At 29.7% G+C, this 23,762-nt stretch overlaps 1 protein-coding gene across 4 annotated transcripts in view; it reads left to right on the forward strand.

Moving 5' to 3' along the window:
- Positions 1 to 23,762, forward strand: part of LOC133335508 (protein grainyhead) — a 161,555-nt gene that overhangs the window by 101,369 nt on the left and 36,424 nt on the right. For all 4 annotated transcript variants that reach the window (XM_061543784.1, XM_061543786.1, XM_061543785.1 and 1 more), the window contains exon 2: positions 15,081 to 15,477. In XM_061543784.1, the coding sequence (XP_061399768.1) occupies positions 15,081 to 15,477 (397 nt within the window). The remainder of the gene's footprint in view (positions 1 to 15,080; positions 15,478 to 23,762) is intronic.

Below are 23,762 nucleotides of genomic sequence, written 5' to 3' on the forward strand. Positions count from 1 at the left end.
TCTGTCGATATTATTGAAAACAATGTTCAGATCGCATTTATGTTCTGAATCGGATGAAATTTGCCAAGGAAGTATTTTGGCCCACAAGACGAACCCTATTAAAATATTGATGAAAATCAGTTCAAATTTCGATATACATCCCATATATACTTTCTGCCGAATGTACCAAAATCCCAATATCTGTATGTTTAAAGCGAATTTATGTATTGAGGAGAGAAGTGAAAAAAGTTTTTTGGCTTCAAATCGGATCAGATTTAAATATAACACATATATTTTCGGCCGATCTCATCTAAATGGTCCACGAAATACCCAAAGATTGTCCGATTACAGTAAAATATTCAATATTAAGTCAAGTTGAAATCGGATTCAAATTTAGATATTGCTCACATATATAATTTTGTCGGATTTCATGCATCAAATACCTAACGTTTTTTCTGATGAGATGAAATTGTGAACAGCATTCCGAATTAAGTCCATAATGACGTGTGAGCTACCGACTTGAGGCTAGAATGGGGAGTTTTGAGTTTTGTTGGAATTGATTCAGATGTACATATAGCTCCCAAATATATTTTAGTCTGCTATTATACAAATGGTGCAGCAAAGACCTTAAGTCATTACAATTAATGTGTTTTAATTTACCTTAAAATCGATTCAGATTTAGACATAGCTCCCATATATATTTCCGTTTCATGAAAACGGTGCACCAAAGACCCGACATTTTTGGGTTTCACACGAAATATTACATAGATTCAGTCTAGTTTGCTTTAAATCGGTTCAGATATCTACATTTTCGACCGATTTGATCTAAATGTTGGACCAAAAAAATATCCACGCATCTTTGATTACGACGAAATTTTTCAACATTTATAAGTTTCTAGAACCCAAAAAATATATACAATTTAGAATACTTCGTTCGAAAGACTTCTGAGAAACATAACGTATAAATTTTCCTTATATCTTCTTTTAATAAAACATTTAAAATGCAACACATTTAAATAAAATTTCAATACAATGAACTTTTACCTTGAAAACGCTCAATATGCTAAGAATGTTTTATGATTATTTTTATGGCTGTTATATATATTGTGATACGTTGTATTTATTATTGAAAAAATATATAATATTTGTTTTAACATTTCATTTTATCGTTGATATTTTCCTCTCTCACTCCTTCTGTGTTTGTGTGTGTATTTCACCCAGACAGAAAAAGATCGCAGCTTATTATAATAATACGTTAATTTATAAAATATTTATGAGCAATTTTTAAAGATTTTTTTGTTTTATTTTACCAATACTTAGCTGATTGAAATAATATATAATTTTTTTCGATAAAATAAAAATGTCAAGTGCTTGGTAATCTGATGATCTGACTCATCTTTAAAGCCTGACTAAAGGCAGCAGCAGCAACAGTACAATATTTTTTTAATTAGTAAGAGTATGTGTCACACTGTTACTTTAAGTGTTTAACATACCACTGATAATTGTTATTGTATGCTATTGCTAATATACTCATAAGTTTTATCTTCTTCTTTTCTTTTGTATATTTTTAATAACACATTATTTTGAGTGACAAAAATTAATATTAGCTAATCTAAGTGAAGGTTAATACATTTTTTTCTTCTGGGTGTTAATTTTATCTGTTGTCTTCAAATGTATTTTTTTTTTATTAATTTATTTCAAACGTTTTCACAACATTAAAGAATAGGGTGTGGAATATATTAATATAAATATTATTTTTTTATTCTTATTATTATTATTAATAAATACCATTGAATTTATTGCATGTTCTTGTCCACTGTAAAAGTGACTTTTATTTAGCGATTTTTATGGTCGTAAGTCACGTAAATATCTTTAATTAATTATAATTATATAGATTTCACATAAATTGTATTGAAAGTTTAATTATTTCTGTTTAGTTATTTTTTGTTTTTATAAATGATCGTTTACAACATAAATTAAAAAACGTGAGCGAGTAGTATAAGGACTGTATGGAAAAAAGACTTTAGAATTAATTTTGAATGAAATGTTTTAAAGCAAATGTAAATCTGAATTTCATAGCAATCGGATACATATAGGGTCATTGGTGCAAAATTTACATTAAATCGGAAAAATAAGTTTGGGAGCTAAATCTGAACAGATTCCCCCAATATCCAAAATCTTCGTCCTTAGGCAAAATTTCAAATCATTTGAAAAATAAATGCCTAAATCTACCCAAAAACTGATTCTAATTATATCCTCAAAAGTAACTATGGTCCATATTTTTTCTATGTTACATAGAAATGTACAAAGGCACAGTATGGTATTAAATCACAATTTTGTTTTCCTTTATCAGAACTAGAACAGTCTTTAAATTTACTTCAAAGAAAATTTAATTTATATCTCAAAATGTTTTGCCATATTTAGGTGTGTCCAACTCTCCTGACATATTATTTACGTTGACAAAGTTGTTTTTAGCTAAACGACCTTTAAATTTGCATAACTTCCGGAACACGTGCCCTTTTGGCTTGTCTACATTTTTTTCCATCTAAACTCTCCTCCGCAAAAAAATAACACTCACAGACATACACACATAGTCTGTGTTTGATTCCAAAACTATCAACAAATGTAAAAATTTTTTTGTGTATCGCGTGTGTGTGTGTTTGATCACTCGATTAATTGATCAATAAAATTCAAAATCATGATATTGTTTTCATTTCATCGAATTGTTGTAATTATACAGAAATATTTAACTAGAAAAGAACAACAACAACAAGTAACTGAATTATTTATTATTATTACAATTAAATTTTTTGTGTAGTGTGTTGTTGTAATTTAAATATTATTAATATTATGATTTACAACAAAATGTCACACCATGTTACAAGCAAATATTTTTTTTTTTTTTTTTTTTTTTGAATTTGAATGAATTGAATAAAAAAGCACACACATCAGCCCTTCCCTTTACACTTGCAATATTTTTTGTTTGACTTCATTTACAAGGTGTTTTGTTATGATTGTTTTCTAACGTTATTGTTTTGCCTTAATTTAAAAAATAAAAAAACCCATATATACAACAAAACAAATTACCTCAAGGCGTTAAATGATCACTATTTCTCGATTCAATGGTAGTGACCAACAGCAGCCACCGCAACAGTACCTGATTGCCGTCATTTGTTGTGAGGCCACCGGGGCAAATACCGAACAATACCTAAGAATTGATTTCAGAACCTATATATCGGCGACCGGCCGAGCTCTCCACAACACATGATCAATTTGATAATAACCTCAATTGAACAATAACAACAAAAGCAACAGCAAATCAGAATTACAAAAATATATTTTTTTGTTACTCCTAACGACATTCATTTACCACCACCAGGGCTGCTAGTTTTTCATTTTTTTTTTTTAATTTATAAAAAAACCTCCATACAGGGTGTGGCTGTCCTCATAGGTATAGATTACAATGTACCACAATATATGTATGTCAGTATGTGCATACGTATGAGAGAGCTTTTGTGATCTGATTGTGTGTTTATTTGTTGCTTGTTTATGTCTCCTGTCCACTGATGGCCAGGTTAGCGACACTTGGTAAAGTGTTAATGGTAATAAGATTCAAATAACCGATAGATAGCCAACAACAATGACAAAACAAACTGCTCTTATTTCAAACTATTGACAACGATTTATATATGTGGTCAATTGGCAGGGTTGCCCTTTAGATTTCGACCAAAAAAAAAATGGATAATTCAAATGTCCAGACTGTCTTTATCTTAGACAAAACTTTCCAGAAACTAAAAGCGATTTGGATCTGTCCCGAAAAATCAAGGCATTGATGCTCAGTTAGTTTTGAAGGCGATTGTTTCAAATGCAACCACTCATAATCTTCTCAAAAAATCGATTTCCATTGCTTAGCCTAAAATTATATTTTTTATATTAATTTTTAAATATTTATTGGCAACTCTGCCCACAGAACATATAACCAAAGTCCAATAAATTTATGTAGACTCGGAGCATAGACATGTGTTCAGATCAAATTCAAAACCAAAAGAAAAAAATTAAAAAAAAAAAACAAACAACAAAAAATATATCATAATAGCCAACACTTATGGCTGTAAGCTGCGTGTTGTTATATTTCAAATAAAAAAGCAAAAAAAATTGAATTGAATTTCTGTTTAATTTAAAATTGAAATCAATGTCAACACTTTAGAAAAATAACAAAATATCAAAGAAATAAAAAAAAATCAACAACCATTGACTCTCATAATGAAATAGTTAAGTAGTTTCAAACAAGACAAATAACCAGCGGGAGTGTCTTTCAAATACACGCGATTTCATTTCTTTTTCTTTATCAGGAGTGTCTGTCTAGACCGAGAAAAAATATATGTATGTTATTGGGCGTTCCAAAAGACGTCACTCACTGCATTGTGAAAAAAGTTATAAATTTGAATGGTAATTTAATTTCTTTTTTTCGCTCTTCCTCTTTGCTTTTTGGCAAATGATTATTAGTTGGCTGTTACGGACGCTTTGTCATATTTCTCTAATTTTCATTTTGATTTATAATTTTTAATTCAAATTTTATGCTGATTTGGTGTGATGATGCCCTCTATTCCCAAACGAACAAAAAATTGAATTTCAAAATTGACCTTTTAGGAAAAAATGTCACACTTATTTTCTTGTTTTGTTTTATAACCTTTGCCTCACAAAGATGTCAGCTAAAAAGAAAGACTTGCAAAAAATATATCTGTAAAATATGTGATTATAAGTGGGACTTAAATAAGGGAATCATCACACCTCGAATGACTACAATATATATACGTGTGATATAAATCATAATTTTAATTATAAGTTTTATCTTATAAAATTAAAGTTTATTTTTTATTATATTATATTATATTATATTATTTATATTATGTTATTATTCCAATAATGCAACGTTTCGACTTACATTGAGAAAGAACTGTAGAGGGTCTTACATATAGAAGAATGTGGAAACTTGGGACTTTGACCTGCAGAAGGTCATCTTCAGAAGATGTAAAAGGTATTTTATCTACAGAAGATCTGTAAAATTGTCATCTACAGAGATATGAGAATGCATTCCATATACAGAATATCTGAGAATGTATATAGACATACATATTCGGTAGAATACCCCTGTAAGAGATATTCGAACTATAAAACACCATTAAAAGGGGGTTTTGTCTGTAGAAGGCAAGTAGAATGTCTTCTGTCTATAGATGGCTTTTTTGTGTACAGCAGACCGATGATCGTCTTCTGGCTATAGAAATTATATTATTCGAGACTCTTTGATATATGAAAAAAACTTTGGAATGTATTTCGTCTATAAAAGACTTGAGAGTCTCAGATTTCTAGGTATGTATCTATTCAATGAAATACCTGTAAATGGTCTTCTAAAAAGTCGGGTAGAAGGACTCATGTCCAAAAATTGCTGTCGAAGGCCTTTTCTCTATAGAAGTCCTGTTAAAGACCTATAAACCCCCTGCCATTGAAGTCTTATGGGAGTTTTCCTCTCTAATTTTATTCTGAATAAATATCTAAATATTTTTGGGCAAATTTTGTTTTTGAAAGCCTCTATAATCACCACTATATTGATCGGCATTTACTGCGCGTATGTAATAATTTATTTCTTAACATGTCCTCGCCAAATTTTCGGTAAGCTCTATTATGAAATATTGTACTTACCATAACAAATCAATTTCCACAGCTTCCAACTCCACTAAATTCAAACTATTCTAGGGATTATTTTCAGTTCAAAGCCACAACCACACACAATACATACTCAACACAAACTAAAATAAAAGTGACAATAATAGATTTGGCATCATGGATTAGTTATACCAAAAGAAATATTTTTTGTTTCTTAAATTTTGGTGTGCTACGTTTTTAATAGAAAAACATAACAAATCTTTTTCTAACAATTCTATTAAATACAAGTTCCTTAGAAAAGGCAAAACAATTTAAAAACGCAACTTTGTCTACGATATGTTCAAAAGACAGATTTGCGCACTTTTCCATAGAAATGGAACATAAAAAATAAAAATGCTTAGAGCATGGAAAAGGTCAGCACTTTATAATCTTGACTACATACAAATGTTCTACACACATTGTTTTGTCAACTTAGCAGAAGAAGAAGATGGTTATTAAATTTGATACCGTCACACAAACACACACTCAGATGTGACAAAACCAAAAAATGACAATTGCTATTGCGTACAATTACGTTTTTTGTTACCAACTACATTTATTAAGAATTCCTCATTTTTATATTAAAAAAAAAAAAACAAAACATATTTACTTATAACCCCTTTACCAAAAAACAAAAAAAAACAACAAAAATTTGGAACAATTTGTTACTGTAACAAGAAACAATTTAACAAAGCAAAAGAAAAAACAAAACCGACAAAAAAATAAATAAAAAAAATTTGAAATTTCCACGAAAATAGTAGTTGGTAAAGTTTGTTACATTTCGGACAGAGCAGGAGGCAGACAAACGCACATCTTCTTGGGCAGTAAGGAAGTATCCACAGCAGCAGCAGCAGAAAAAAGGTTTATGAGTTTTTTTTATAGTTTAATGACTTTTTGAATCTTTTGCCGGTCCCCAGAGGTGTTGCACGTTTACAGTGTCTTTTTGTTGGATTGTACTACTCTCGGTACACTCACTCGGTGTATAGCAGGCAATAAAAAATATATGTTTTACTTCCAAAATAACATGTGTGATTCATGAAATCAACAAGAAATGGATGTCTTGGTTCAAAAAAAAAAACGGCAAAAATAAAAGACATTAAAACGGTTGACACAAAGTAATAAACCGTTTTAACCACAAAAAAAATCTCCAAAAAAATTAACTAAAGAAAATGTCTTAATTTTGTTGTTTTTTTTTTTCTTTTTGTTCCTATTATTGTGGGAAGTATAACATTTTCTTTTGAAATGGTTTTGTTGTTGCTATTGTTATGACATATTTCAAGGGGAGTCCTAAGGTAGAAGGTCATTCATTCTAGTTCCAAAATTTAGTAATGGGAGAGGGCAATGACATTATTTGATAATTTATTTGTTATAAAATTTATTGAGAGCAATTCAAAAATAAAAATATAAAATAAAAAGAATATTTGGTGATAGATTGGGCTTATTTAAAAAATATTGGTACTCCACAACAAATTTCAACCTGCCCCATACAGCGCCATCACTAGAAATAAATATGGGGATTTTAGTTCCTGAAAATCATGGATCAATATGACCTATTTTTGCTATAATTATTATTTATATTTCATAAAAGCCACAGGGCGTTGAAAATTATTTTTAAAAATATGTTTACCATTTTGGAGGAGATAAACGTGTCGTAGTCGATTTATTTTGAGGTGGGTGCCGAAACACCATAAAATAACTAAAAATGGATGTTTTTCCTGAGACTTCGAGCTAAGAAGTCACACTTTGTAAAGTAGCAAATGATACCTTCAAATATTTTCAGGGATCCAATATTTATTTAGTTTTTTATTTTGGATCGGAGTACAATTCCTTACAGTATAATACTAGCCTTGCAGTGCTAGCCTATAGCTATTAATAAAATGTTTGGTATAAAATTCTGGATCGGTTCACGTTTTGAAATAACCCCCTTCAACGATACAGTCAGCTTTTCGACACAATACGCATTTGTTTGGAAGGTGTCCTCACAGAAAATAGTCAATCTACGAATTCCGACCTATTTCCAGTATTTAGATGGTCATAGACCGCATTATTCAATCTAAACTTTTGTAATTTGGCAATAAGGGTTTCCAGAGGGTAAAAATTACCCTCACATAAGCTGTAGGTCCTATTATAAAGATAATGCCCCATTTTTAGTCTAGTTCAGTCCTTACTGCAACATCGATCTGGCTAAGTGGTTGTTATTTGCAATTATGGTTCCCATGGTACATTTTTTGTCCCATATAATTCTGTCGGTCATTTTAGATACGTTGAAGATCCAAGCCACATTTTTAATAAAATTCGAAGCTGATCAGTAGAATAATATTCGGTTTTTTAGAATGTCATGTTTCCTTATAACACCATCGGCACCTATTTCGGATCTCATCGCTAGAAAAATACTTATAATAAAAATCAAGAGAAAAATAAAATTCCCCATCAATCAGATGAAAAGAGCTTCATCTGTCAATGCAATTCGTATTACGTCCAAATTTGAAACTATATATCATAGACTTGCCCTTAATTTACAAAAAGACCACACGATACGCTTCAAGCTTTCAACTGACTAACTATGGTCACTTCTCTACTTCAAGATTCAAATTTATGTAACTTGGACGATTAGAGTTAGTAAATCAAGACTTCTGTATCCTGTTTCTCAAATCTGGGACATCATAAATTAGTCCATCAAATCCATCTAGAAAAATTTAGAAAATGGTAACATCCTATTTGTGTACAGTCGAATTCCTTTATAAGGACAGATTTTATAAAGCAATCTCAGTTATAACGACTGTATCCAAAGAACCGAGAAAGTTTCTTCCATTTATTTGATATCGTTTATAACGACATATCGTTCATAGCAACGATTTTTCCCGTTTCCGTCATATTAAGCGATTTTGACTGTATTTTGAAATTATGTTCTAATATTTCAACCGAATACACTTTAATTTTCCAGTTCGAAGATATCTTTACACGATTTTTTACCCACTGACATAATTACAACACCTACCCAAAGTGAAAAAATTAACATTTATTTATTAAACAAAAATTTTATGAACACCCCTGCATGCACAAAAACTAAAGCTTTAGCTTTAATATAAAATCAATCACACAGCCAGTTATACATATTGTACATAGCACAACAATTATGACACGTTGCATGCCACACACTTTATGTTTGCTGCTAATTTACTGCACGCAAGTGTTTTTTGCTTTTTTGTGGCAAAGCTGCAAGTTTTACATGAACTTAACAACAACAATTCAGTTGTAATAGTAATTTTTTATCAACTTAGTTGTTGTTGTTGCAGTTACAGCTTCGAACTCTTATTCTTATCTCTTGTTGAAAATCTTTTTAATTTTTGTTTTTTTTTTCTACCATTCGTCGTTGTTCTTTAAATTAAATTTTATTTAGATTTATTTGAAGTTTTCAACAAATCAAGATAAAAATCAAAAATGTTTCTTTTTTGTTTTTTTTCATTCTTACAATTCTCTGTTTTTCATTTTCTTATATGGAGCCTTGTACTTACTCACACACTCACATATTTACCTTTGCAAAAAGGAAAGGAATTCCTATAGTTAAAATCAAATATTTTGATGTTTATCTTGGCAACAGTTGCAGGCAGAAAATAATCAGTGAAGGCATCATCATCAATGGAGGAACATAGAATGGGAACAAATTAAGCAAAGGGTTGGTTGCAACACAACAGTAGTTGGGCCTCTGCAACTGAACTGAAAATAAATATGCAAATCCCTGATTTTTCTCCTTGAGTTGTATTTTTTGTGTGCTGCAGTCTTTCTTCTTTCCAATTGTCTGTCATTATCAATGTTAAACTAAGGTAGTCGGGCATTGCATTTTGTGGCATTCGTTGCATCTTCTTTTCTCCTCTCTTTTCTCTTTGTTAATGTGATGTGGCATGGATGGGAATCAATTTCATTAAGCGGGGATTACGCGTAACGTCAGTTTATTTTCATTTCATTTCAAGCAGCATTTTTTTTGTCTAACCAAAAAAAACACCGCTACCCATGCCTATTTTCTTTGACCCTCTCTCCCTCTCCGATTGTAGGGAAACAAAGAAACTAATATGCCAATATGCTGATACATTGACTTGACAATAAAACTGTTTATTTGTTGCATATTCAACAAGGCAAATAAAAATCGATACTGACAGTCAGCCATAGCAGGATGGCAGTAGAAGATTCTTTTCTTAATTTCCCCTCCCCCTTTCTTGAAACCATAATAAGCGAAACATAACAATTTTTAAGGCGTCTAGTGGTGTATTGATTCTGCGGCAAAGCTTACACTTCAACAACAGCAGCAGGTGGTGGTTAGCATGTAGCTTAGACACCACTGCGGCCCAGGACCTATTGAAGGAGTAGAGAATGTATTCTGCCTGGTTGAAAAGTGTTATGGTTGCCATTAAAAACCCAACTGACCATGATATGCACTTACCAATACATAGCTAATTTTGTGGCAGTATAATAAACATGCTGTTGCTATTGCTGATCGGCATTGGGCGAATTTTTTTTTCATAAAAAACACATCAACGTCTTTCATAATTTTCAGATTTTATGAAGTCACGACATTTTCAAACTGTGCCACCACAAACACCACCACACAATGGTCAAATACAAGGAGCAGAGCATCCGAACGAGTGCTGTAGAGAACAAAAAAGAATCAATTCACATTTTCTTCATCAGCATTATCGCCTCGCATGGTGTACAGAAGAAAAGATGGCGGCAGTGGCGGCATCGTAACGCCAACGTTCAATGTAGCGTTGAAAAGTTAGCGTGTGACTGTTAATAGGATTAAAAACCATTAACGCATCACGGTGTTGAAAAAATCAACATTATAGAAAAAAATTTCCAAAAATAAAATACAAAATAAATTCAAAATAAAATAGTCGCTAATATTAATGATGATGTATGTAGATATAATGGAAATTTATAATTTTTTTCTTAAAAAAAAATATATTTTTTTTGTGTCCTCAATGCCACGTTTATATAACTGCAGGGGAAAATAATAATAAAAATAAATTGCATTCAAAATGTTTTTTGGAGGATGCAAAAGTGAAAGGTTTTAGTGTGCCTTTATCAGAAATAAAATATTAATGTATAATTATTTAATTTTTTCGGTAATAAAAGACAAATGCGTTTTTTATAGTAGGTGGTCCATAAAAATGATTTTTAAAAAATTATGGAATACCGTTCAATATACGAGGGAAAATACGAGGGTCTGATCAAAAAGAAGATAAAAAATTAACCTGATCAATTATTTATTCCGAGCCTGGGTAATATTTCGTGATAGCATCTTTTCCTTGCACGGACATATTTTCCGAATATTACCAATATTCAGTACATCCTAACAGCTCTGGAAAAAATTTCTTGTTATATATTCCTAACGGCCATGGAAAAAATTGCCCTTGACAAATATTATTTAAAAAAATCACGACCTAAAATCCTACGATCAAATAGCCATTGGGAAATATTCTGGGAGAATATCTACGTCCAAATAGTCATTGAAAAATATTCTGGGAGAATATCTACGCCCAAATAGTCATTGAAAAATATTCTGAGAGAACATCAGCGCACAAATAGTCCTGGAAAAATATCCTTTAAAAATCCACGACCAAATAGTCCCAGAAAAATATTCCTTTTAAAATGCACGCCCTAATAGCCATTGAAAAATATTCTTTTAAAAATCTTCTCTATAATAGCCATTGGAAAAATATTCTTTTACAAATCTGCGCTCTAATGATCTTGGAAATATTATTTCTTCAAAAATCTAAGGAGTGGATTGCCTTCAAAAAATATTATTTCAAATTCGACACTTTGATAGCCCTGGAAAAAATATTATTTTGAAAATCTCGCCCCAATAGCCCTGAAAAAAAAATATTGTGTTAAATATTTAATTAAAAATCTATGTCCTAATAGCCTTGGAAAAATATTATTTTTTAGCCTTAATATTCATTAATAAATTTTATTTCAAAAATTCAAACCAAATAATCTTAAAAATATTCTTGAAAATATCCATGCCCTAAAAGTTCTACATTAAATATATTTTTAAAAAATTTTTTATAAAAAAAATATTTTTTAAACACATTTTTATATAATTAAGTTGTTAATATTTTCTGATTACATGTTGTTTTTGTTTCAAAAAAAATGTTGTCTTCGAAAAACAATACCATAAAAAGTCATAACCATTCCGCACACATAATATGCCATGAAATATTAATGACATGTGTTATGATTTGTCTGCAAAAAATATTTTAAATATTTTTAGATTTTTCGGTTTCGGATTTTAATGAATTATTAATTTCAATCAAAACCAAATAATAATAACAAGCATGACAATTCAATGTCAAAGACCAAATAATAATAACAAGATATCATAACAACAGAGCGAACACTATTAAACGGTTTTAGTGCTATATCTTAAGCTTATAAAATGAAAACACAATGTGTTGATTTTATTTACATTTTATACAGACATTTTCGCGTATTGGCGTTTTTATTCTTAACATGCCTCTGTTATGTCTGATTCCCCCTGGATATGTTTTCATAAACTATTTTGTCAAAATGCATTTTGTCGAGTCTTTACGGTTTCTATGTCTTTGGCTATGTGTTGCCATGTGATTCCATCACACATGCTGGCAACTGTGCATGTCAGTTGTAAGAAGAATTTCAAATCTAAGCAAAAATTCAATTAAATATTCTAGCAACACCTGTTCCGATTTGTTTTTAATTTGAATTGGCATAATTTTGAATTATACTTTTTGAATCAAACTACACAATTTCATTTTTTTGCATTTAACACCCTCAGATTTCCCACAATGATTGGATGACTGTTTGGTTGCTTGATTGCCTGACAAGTCACAAAAAGACAATTGCCACCAGCCGTCATTTGCTGCTGCTCAAGTCACTCATCTAGATATACAAGTTGGTGTGTTGTGTTGTGATGCCAAAGTAATTTTAGACTAGATTCTCCTTTAGATTACGTGTAGTTGTCGCTGCTGCTTTTCTGCTTTGGGTTGGGCTATTGTTTTATAGCGTGTCTCTGTGTGTTGTTTTGTGGGAACGTGTTTGATTTGTAAAACTTCTCCACTGCTGCTTAGTTTTCACAGTTACTGTTGTTGTTGTTGTTAATGTGATTTGTGGCATTAAATTGTTGACGCGTGCCTGCAATTTTTGTTGTTGTGCAAAAAAAAAAATCAACAACAACCAAACATGATTTTTGTGGTTGGCTGATTTTTATGTTTGTTTACCTTACCTACCAACCCGCCGAGAGCCTTACTCAATTGACTGACGGGCCACCGCACTCCTGTTCTGCATGTTGGTTGCATTAATACAGGCTTTGATTGATTTTTATGCCATTCTTTGTTTGTTTATTTTTCGGTGTGTGCAATTTTTCCAGCATCAAGGATGGAGTTTTTTATTATTATTACGAACCTCAACCACACACAAGCAAACGACACGGGTTACAACGTCAATATAATGACCGGCCACTTGGGTTCCTTTTTGACTGTTTTCCACCATGAAAACTATATTGAATGCTTCGTTGCTGCCTTGCAGAAAACAAAGCCCAAGAGCAGAGCGTGCTTAGAATTGTTTATGTTTTATGTGTGTTATGCAGTAATATTCACACTACTCTATGCAACATGCAGTGCAGGCAGGCAGCACCGGCAGTTAATGCTGCAACATGGAAACGGGTTAGTTTTAATGTTGAAACTTTTTCGAGTTTTTCTTTTTTGTTGTTTGGGTTTGTTTTACTAGTAGTACCACCCGATTCAAGTTCAATTAAGTTGTTATATGGATTTTTGCACTATTATCATTGCCAATGGAATCAGTGGAAACAACAATGCTTTGGCTACCGAAACACTCACTACTCAATATTATGATCAAAAGCAATATCATTATAAATATATATATACATAGCTGTTCAATACGCTACATTCCATGATCATCATTTTATTCCATTGTTATGGTTGTTGTTGTTGTAGACCATAAAAAAGTATAACAACAAAAACACAATTATGATCATTATCACCATAATTGGCAAAATATCGCGAAAAAGCCAAAGGATTTTTTTGCCATTTTATCTGCTACTACTGCTGCTGTTGTTGTGTTCAAGGCAATTTCCATTGCCATAAATTGAAGAAACAAAGGAAAAGCTTCAACTAGGCAGCTAGCCAATTGTGTAAAGTGTCAATGTACAATTATAATAAAATGAAAATTGCTCATGCGGAATACCAATTGAAAATAAATGCCAATCGCATAGAGAAATGCGGCCTTTAATGAAATTTTAGTTCCGTAAAATTTCAACAATTTTTGAAGAAAAATCATCGGCTTTTCCTGATTAATTAGTCATAAGAGATGTATGTAAGGGTATTTTTTTTAAATACAGGGGTAGTACTTCTTGAAAAATATTATAGTATATGAAAATATCATAGTCTTCGAGAAAATAATATACAAAAAAAAAATCAACGACGTAATCGATACACTAATAACCTAGACGAAATGTTCATATATAAATTTTCGTTAAATAGATCTAAAAATATTAGTTTAAAAATGTTATTCCCTAATAATACTAGAAAAAATAGCCCTGGAAAAAATATTCTTCTATAAATCTAATAGTCCTGGAATGTTTTTTAAAATAATTCTAATAACTCTAAATTTAAAGACATTATTTTTCTTAAAATTCGAAATATCCTTACCGATTTTTTTTGTGATTATGAAGGACAACTTCATAATTTTCAATATGAAAACTAACCGTTAAACTTGTTAACAAAACTGATGTTCATCTGTAAGTTTTTGTGTATTTCGATTCAAAAGAAATTCGGGATGTTGCCTCTTTTACTTACAAGAGGAAATCTTGGTATAAACCTTAAGGCATTTTAGCATTAAATTGTAAACTAAGTTTGAACTATGTAATAATTATTAAAAATATACTATTTAGTTTAATTAATAATAATATATTTAATACTTAATGATGATTTGTATTATATTATTGTTTAATATTAATTAATTTGTAATAAATTTTTATTTAAATCTCTTATTTTAATTATTTTTCTCATTGTATAAATTATTATTTTTCTACTAAATTAAAAAATCCGTCTATTGCATTTGGGAATCAGTATATTATATATTATTTTAAATATCATAAAGATTCTTTACAGGTACCCCAAATACTCTCCAACGAGAATTGTGCAATATATTTCTCCATATGTGCGTGCGTGTGTGATTTCGTTTTGGCTCTCAATGATATTGAAATTTTATAATATGCAACATTTTTTATTAATTTAAATATTTTTTTTTTATTTTCTTTCTCCCTCTTTTCCAATTTAATTGAAAACTTCTATCGTCGTCAAACAAACAAAAATTTGTCGCAAATTTGTATGTGTGTGTGTGCTTAGTGCTCCCAGTTCGGCTGTTAGCAAACTTAACGGTCAAACCACACCTCTCGATGTGTCAAGCCTATCGCAAAACGAGATACAAGGCTTATTGCTTGGCTCACACCCATCGGCCACAACAACCGCGGCGGCCGGCGCAAATGTCACCACAGCTTCAAACATTGCCCACCAACAACAATCGGCCATTGTGGCAGCCAGTGCAGCCGCCGCCAATGGTGGATCTGGTGGCGGTGGGGGTACTGTCGTCATAACAGCAGCTGATCAACAACGAGCACAACAACAGCAGCAGCAATCCAATGCAACCGCCACGATTAGCATTAAACGAGAACCCGAAGATTTGCGTAAAGATCCTAAGAATGGTACCGCTAGTAATGGCTCAGCAGCCAGTAGCGGACAAAAGGTGAGTGAACCTTCACAATTTCTTTTTTTGTGCAACGAGAAAACGATGTCGTCGCCTACGAAGCAAAGCTTTTGTTTTTGTTGACCACTTGTATGCTGCTTCACAAAAATTAAGTAGACAGACATCAGTCAAAAGAAAAGAAACAGAAGGTTAACAGGATATCCATGAAAAAAATCAAATATTTTTTCTTTAATAAAACAGGTGTTAATTACAGGAAAACCTCTATATAATTTCTTTTTTGCACTTTTTCCACATTAAGAATAAGTATATTTTTTTGTATATTAACTCAAAGAAAAAAGGACGCAACACGCAAAAGAAACCAGTTTTGTTTAAAACATATACGTTTTTATACGAAAATTAAGAAAAAAATGCTATGGAGACATTTTTTTCCTTTAGCCATTACTCTTCTCCTTAATATAGCTTTGCAATAACATACGCTATATTCCAAGTATTATTCCTCCCAACCAAATGTCTCATTTCATACTAAGTTTATTTGATTTGTTCTAATGCCTTCATTTAGCTTTCTTCCACCCATTTCTTTACAATCATTCGCTCGTGTTCATTCATTCATACATTTCACCATTCTGCAAAAAAAAGTATTTCCACCCCACTCTCCACTCTATGACAGCAACAAAAACACACTCTAGCTGTGCTCTCTTTTTTTCTTCTTCTACCTCATCATCTTCTGTTACACCCATTTTTCTATTGGCATTTGGTGTATTTGCAATGGTATGCATTCTATTGTGGGTATGTGTTTGTGTGTGTCTCCACACTTTTTTTGTCATCTTAGCTTTGCAATTGGACGGTGGTATTCAATTGAAAAATATAACAACAAAAATACAACAACGCCTGGCTTGTTTTCTAATAGTTGTTGGTTTTGCACAAACAAATGGGTATTCGCGTGTGTGTGTGTGTATGTGGCTGTGGCACAGCCATATGGCCCGACTGCAACGTTTGGCTATTGGTTGAATATTGTACTCTCGTTTATAATTTACTCTCTCTGTTGTGCTCAACTGTGCTACCGTAATGTGCATGCTCGCATGCAAAGCCTCTGGTAACTGTTATACACAGTCTATCTCTGTTTGTCTTGATAGGAGACATATGTTTTTTCTCTTTTCATCCAATTGTTTGGTTGTACGATATAAATGAGGAAATGTGTGCCTGGTTGTATGCCTGCCTAAATTGAGTGTTGTAATTTTGTGTATGAAAGTTTGATCGTCAACCAATGCTTGAATTGGAATTTTGAAAATAAGGGTTTATTATTTGCAACATGTTGGAAGTCGTCAAACCAAATGGTTGTATGATAAAAATGATGATCGTTCAGGTTTATTGAGGGTATTTAGTGGATTAGAAGAGAGATATTTTAAAATTTTAAATATTAAACAAAAGAAAATTGAATTTTGTTTTTTTATGTACATTTTTTTATATTAATTTATTTCCTAATCAATTTTTAATACATAATGAGTAAAAAAGCCTATAAAAATTATAAAATACCTAAAAAGGGCACTCTATGTATTTTGAATTTCGAATTGTATTTTTTTGTGGAAACTTATAGTTTATTTAAAATGAATGTAAATAAGCATTTTATCGAGATTTAATGAACTTTATGTCAGTATGATGCAAGTTTTATTGGAATTGTTAATTCTTTGAACCAAAAATTTCCACGTAAAAATTGCTATAGCATGACAGTATTTGTAGTTTTTATACAAAAAATGGTATTTGTATGCATTTTATTTTTAGTTTTTCTGAGTCATATTTCATTATAATTTTTTGTGCATATAAATTTTATTGCAACTTAATTTATATGAATTTTTTGGAAGAACGATTTGCGTCATCCCTTGTTCTTTTTTTAAATATTTCGAAATAAACATAAGTAATAAAGACATGATAGAATAATAGATATTATTATAGTATAAATTTTTATAGTATAATAAATTCAATACCGCAAGTATCCAATTTGAATTAAATCAAGAACAGGTTCATGTATTTTTGCATAACTAATTATGTTTATGTTATAAATGTATTATTCAATTTTTTTCAAAAAAATAAAATGCATAAAGATTTTTTATAGTTTTGGAGAATTGAATTTATGTCAATTTGTTGTTGCATCCCAAATACAAATGACAAGTTTTAGTTTTCATTATTTAGAACCTTGAGGTCACCTGTATTGGAATGGAACTCAAGTCTATTCTAAATAATTATATATGTCTATAATTCATGTAAGCTTAGTTTGCTCTTCGATGGAAAAATGTCTTTTAAAGTTGAGGGTATAAAAACGATGAATGCATTCGTGTCAGGAAATGGAGTATATATAATTATAAAAATATTGCATTAAATCATTATCAAATTAAAATAACTCCCTTAAGGGATTATGGTCACTCAATGACCTCAAAAACAAATTTTTCATGAATTTTTTACAAAAAATTATCAAACCTTTTTATAAGATTTTGTTTTCATGGGGAAAGATTAAACCTTAAACTTCTTCCGATTTGTTTAATATTGTAATCTTTAAAATAAATTAGATTATGACCTCAGAAACACCAGATTTTTGTATATTTTTCAAAATTCACTTTAAACCAATAATTATAATTGGAATAGAAATGTATTGATATTAATGAAAAAAATCTCTTATTTCCATATATCTTAAAATATATTTAAATATTTTTTATTTAATTTAGTATATCAGTTTAATGGTACAGGTGTAGAAATATATATTTTTTATGGTCTAAATAAATCATTTTTTATTATTAAATTTGCTATTTTCTATATCCTATTTCCTATTTTCTGTAAGGAACACAGAGAATTTATTAATTCGGCTAAATGAGACAGATGTTAATATTTTCTTAAAAAATATAAATTATGCACATATATTTTACCCATTTTCCACAATGATCATATTCATTTTATATACCATATTTCTATGGCATTTTAAATCTCTTAATAGTTTTAAATAAAAATGATCGACAAATTCCTATCTCCATATGGCCGCCGAATTTGATTCAAAACCCTTTCAATTTTTTTCTCAGTATTTTTCTTCTCTCTTTACACAGAATGCCATTTTTTCTCATATACTTTCTTTAGATTTTCTTATATACATAGTATGTACTAAATTGCATAATAATTATTTAATCACGACAACAATATTCCTCCCTTCACAATGCCCACTTCATTAAGTATGACTATTTTTCTTTTTCTGCTCAGTAGCTAAACGACGAACTCTCCACTACTTTACTTTTAAGAAACATGTGATCTTTTTGTGAGCTCGCCTCTCCTCCGATGAGTAAAGCACATAGTCCACGATCGTCTGTCCACATACTCTACACAATAACCGTGCTGATATTCACACTTCAACATCTCTACACAACAACGAAGACTTAGCGCAAGCTAAATGTGATAATGGTGGTGGTTTTTTGTTGTGTTGTTGTTGCTTTATTTTGGTTTGATCAATTGAGGCTCAGAGTATACGAGTTGGTTGGTTGGTAGGTAGGTTGCTTGCCTGCCTGGTTGTTTGTTTCGTTTGGTAGCTGTTAGCTGTTGTGAGACTAACAGTCGCAGCCAACAACTCTTTACATACCTTTAGTCGTCTTTATAACGTGGTCTTGACAAGGTCGTTCGGCTAAGCGCATAATTTTTCATTCAAAACAATACAAAAATTGTCACAACGTATTTATTTGAAAAAAAAGCGGGAACGATCTTTTTTTTTTTGGTATTACAAAAAAAATAACGTGTTTTATTAATATAAACAGTGAATTTTATTTTGGAAGCCACTTAATAATATAAAACCAAAGATTTTTTCGAAAAAATAAATAATTTATTAAAACAAAATATTAAGCCAAAAAATAAACCTCAAAGAAACCAAAAAAGAAAAAAAACAACAAGTGCAAAATAAAAATTTTTGGAAATATTTTTTTTTCTTTCAACAAAAAAATTAAAAAGTAGAGGTATAAATTGATTTTATAAAAAACGATAAAGTGGGCTAAATTTAGTGAAAAAATATGAATTAAAAAAAATTATTAAAAATTAATATTGTTTATTTAAAAAAATCGAATGAAACCATATGCCAGGCATGTGTGTGTTGCCTTAAAATGTTGTTGGAGAGTATCAAAGAAATTACATGTGTGTGTGTGTGAGTGGGAGTAGTGGTGCATTAGCACATTCAACCTACCAACCAACCAACCAGCTGTGTAAATGTAACACCCTCGCAACAAGTTCGGGTCTTAAGTCTTTTGTTTTGGATTACCACACCATAACCAATGTATTTAAATAAATAATTTATTTCTGTGTTTAGGAAAACATTTAAAGGAATTAAAAAAATATATATATATATATTTATTTTAAAATTATTAAAAAATAAAGGAATTTATATTCCAAAAAGATTGTGGAAGAAAGAAACATACAAATTTAAAAAAAAGACAAATATTTGGATTTTAAATTATTTAATAAAAATAAAAATTAAAAGAAAAATTTAAACAATTCAGGGAAAAATGTCTTAGAATGACATTTAAAAACAAAACAACAAAATTATATATTTTATATATATAATTGGTTAGAAATATTTGAAAACATTGCACAAAATTTATGATGGATGTAATTTATAATAAAATTTTTCACTTTTAAATTATTTAAAGAACATTTATATTAAAATAAAATTTATTAAAAATATTTGATTCCTAAAAAATCTTTAGTTTTTAATAACTTTTAATAGATATTTTTGAAAGAAAATTATGAAACGATTAGATAAGTTATTTTCTGATGTTCTTTATAATTTGCATATGCATTAATTTAATTTTGTATTTTTCCTTATTCTTCATTTCATATTTCTATTTAGATTTTTTCTCTAAAAATTCTTTTGATTCATTTCCTGTTAAATTAATTATCAAAAAAGCGATCTAAAGCTCAAAAAAGATTCTTAAAAAAGCCAGCAACAACAACACACAGCAGTATTGCAACATTGTTGTTAGATTTTTTTTCTTTTGTTCTCTCATATTTTTTATTTGTCACAATCATTAACAATTTATTGTTGTTATAAATATTGTTATCGATTTTTTGGTTTTGATTATATTTTTTTTCGTTATTTATATAAAAATGACACTTAGATAGAGACCATATATATAAGACAGTATTCTTAGGCGTCATTTTTATTTCATTCTCTTGGGCATTTTGTTAAGTCAGTGTGTTATTTTTTGTTTTGTTTAACTTCAAGGTCTTGTTGCTTTTGGTACAAAGAGGAAAAACAAAAAATCATTTTTGTCGAAGAGAATTAGGGGAGATGGAGACAAAAACAAAATTAGTCTCGCAGTGTCTCACTAATGATGTTAAAGCTGGAGTTGTCAACAGCCAATACAATAACAGCGAACGACAGTGGCTCGAAAAAACATGTTTCATCTCAAACAAAATCAGTTTGAAATAATGCAAATTAAAACGCATACATTTTAAATATTGATTTGATATAAATGATAATCAAATCAACAAAAAAAATGACTTAAGCCTCAGCAGCATCACCAAAATATCTTGCATACGATTTGAGTTTCAAATAACAACAACAATAAATTATCTAATTCTCCTCTGTGTGTGTGTTGTTGTTGTATTTATGTTAATATAATTTCGCTTTTTTTCTTAAATGTATTTTAATTTGTTGGATGTTTTGAATTTTAAAGTAGAAGAGCCCCAACGAAATAACAAAACCGAAAACAGCCTATGGGCCTTTTGATTTAACGTCACAAACATCACAATTTTAAACCAATTCGATTTTCTACTTGCCGCTGGGCCTTATTATAATCATGTTATCTTTGGTTGTTTTTTTTTCGTTACAAATTTCAAATATGTGTTACTAAGTCAGTAAGGTTTAAGATGTGTAAATTGTTGTTGTTGATGCTTTTGAAATATATTGTTTTTTGTTATCAACTGGTTTTGTTGTGACCATTTAGTTTTTTTTTTCTTCAGCCTATTTGGAAATTTCAAAATATGTTGTGTTTTGTTTAAAGTGTTATCATCAGTGGTGAAGTGGGTTTTAAGATGTTGTTGTTGTTTTTGCTTTTCTTTTTTTCCCAAAAAGATTTAAATTTTCTTCATCAACAGGTGTCTGTCTGCTGGAGAAATATTTATGTTTTTTTTTATAATTATAAAAAATAAATCTTATCTGATTAAATCATTAAGGTTGGGAAATGATGACCTTTAGGCATAGATTTTTTGTTTTGAATTAATAAATTTACATCAAATATTTGTTAATATTTGAAGTAGGTCTTTTTCATTTTTATATGTAACCTAAGGCTATGTTGAAATGGAATTTCAAAAATTAATTTGTTGCAATGAAATCAGAGACAAATTTGAGATTAAATACTGCACCCCTGCTAATTGAGGAATGTTTCGAAAATATAGCTTATAAAAAATCAGGTTCCAAGAATAAAATAATTTTGAAAATAACGAAAATGTAATGGATAGGGAATTTAAAGTAAGGGAATTAATATAATCTTTTTCTTTCTAGTACTAGAGTAAGATCCGAAATTAAAGATATCAGATAAAAATTGTAGATATCAGAATCCATTTGGGAGACAAAAATATCGAATAAAAAGTTTCGATATAAAAGAAAAAGTTCAGCGACTTTATTTGCGGAATAGAATCGAAAAGAAAAATATTAAATGCCTACAATTAAATTTCTATCCTAAAATTTTAAGAATAATAATAATAATTTATTAATGTCTGAGGCAGAAGACCAAGATGAATAAAAAATATACACAAATTTTTCAAGTTCTTCAAAAGGAAATATTAGTCCAGAATAAAAAAAAACAACCAAAAGTAAATTTCTAATAACATATAGTAATATTTAAAAAGTATTCCGTAATAGAGAACTGTTTAACAAAATATTATATGTAAACCGGAGATCCTTTAATAATTTTTTCTTCGGACGAGGAAAAATTATTCAGTTTGAAATAATTTGAAATTTTTTCAATAAACTTCTGAGAAATTTTTATTTGATAATTTATGACTCAGTAATGGTATATTCGATATCAAAATATTTTTCTTGAAAATATAATAAATTTCCTTCGGAATATCTCTTCCTTTCAAAATTGTTACAAAATTCCCTTTAGGCTCCATTCAGGCACTTGGATTACTCACATTCTTGCATGGTTTGAGTCATATGGAAATTCCCTTTATTTATTTTAAATTTGTACAATTCCTCTTACATTTCAAAATAGTTTCCTTATAGGCTGTACAAAATGCATATATAATTAATTTTATATTATATGTTTTGACATGCTTATCATTTGCCTTAAATAACTTAAAAGTGTTGCTTATAGTTTATATTTAAAAAAATCCTCCATCATAACAAAAACAACAACAGCAAAAAACTTATTATTTAATGGCAATTTTATGACATCCTTATGATGTTTTAATGCTAAAAAAACTGAAACGCAAGAGACACCTTAATAAGCCACCTAGCCAGCCAGCCCGCCATCCAGCCTACCTGTCTGCTTGATGTCGTCTTTTACCTTTTTATTTGCATTGCGAATTAAAAAAAACAGCGACGCAACAAAATTTGTATTTGTTGTTGTCTGTCGTTGACAGAAAACCAATCTTTTAATATATTTGCGTGGTTATTTTTGTTGTTGTTGTTATACAATAACTATCTCTTAGTGTTGCGTACTACGTCATTTGACGTAACTGTAGGATGGAATTTACTTCCTGTATGCAATTCTAGTTACACGTAACAAAATGAAAAAAAAAAACAACAATGGACAAAAAATGCTGGACAATAAGAATGGCAAAATTAAATGACAACTTAATGACACCAAGATTATGAAGAGAAAGACACAAAAATATGTATACAACAATAACAAAAAAAGTATTGGAGGAAAAATATTATTTTTATGGATTTTAAAGAATTAAAATCTGAGTGGATTTCAAGGACATTTTTTGGAATATATTGTATATTTCTTTCTGATATTTATTCATTGGAAATTTTAAGAATAAATTTTGTTTTTTAATGTTTATTTCTTAATACACAAATACCCATTAAATAAAGACAAATCAATGACCATTAAATAACGCCCACAGATGAGACAACACCTAAAAAATCAAAATCAACAGAAAATGCCATTAAATCGTATAGCTATGATATTGTGACATTTAAAGAAAATACAAATACAAACAAATTTAATACTTCCTTAAATAAAAATATGTTGATATATTTGTTTTGATTTTGGGTATCAAAAAAGTATTTTTTGTTATCATTTTTTATTCCAATTTAATCATTTTCAAAATAGAAGCATCTAATACCATGATAT

Source organism: Musca vetustissima, unplaced genomic scaffold, assembly GCF_032173495.1.
Source record: "Musca vetustissima isolate MV318-11 ecotype Yass unplaced genomic scaffold, APGP_CSIRO_Mvet_v1 utg9639, whole genome shotgun sequence".
Taxonomy (NCBI): domain Eukaryota; kingdom Metazoa; phylum Arthropoda; class Insecta; order Diptera; family Muscidae; genus Musca; species Musca vetustissima.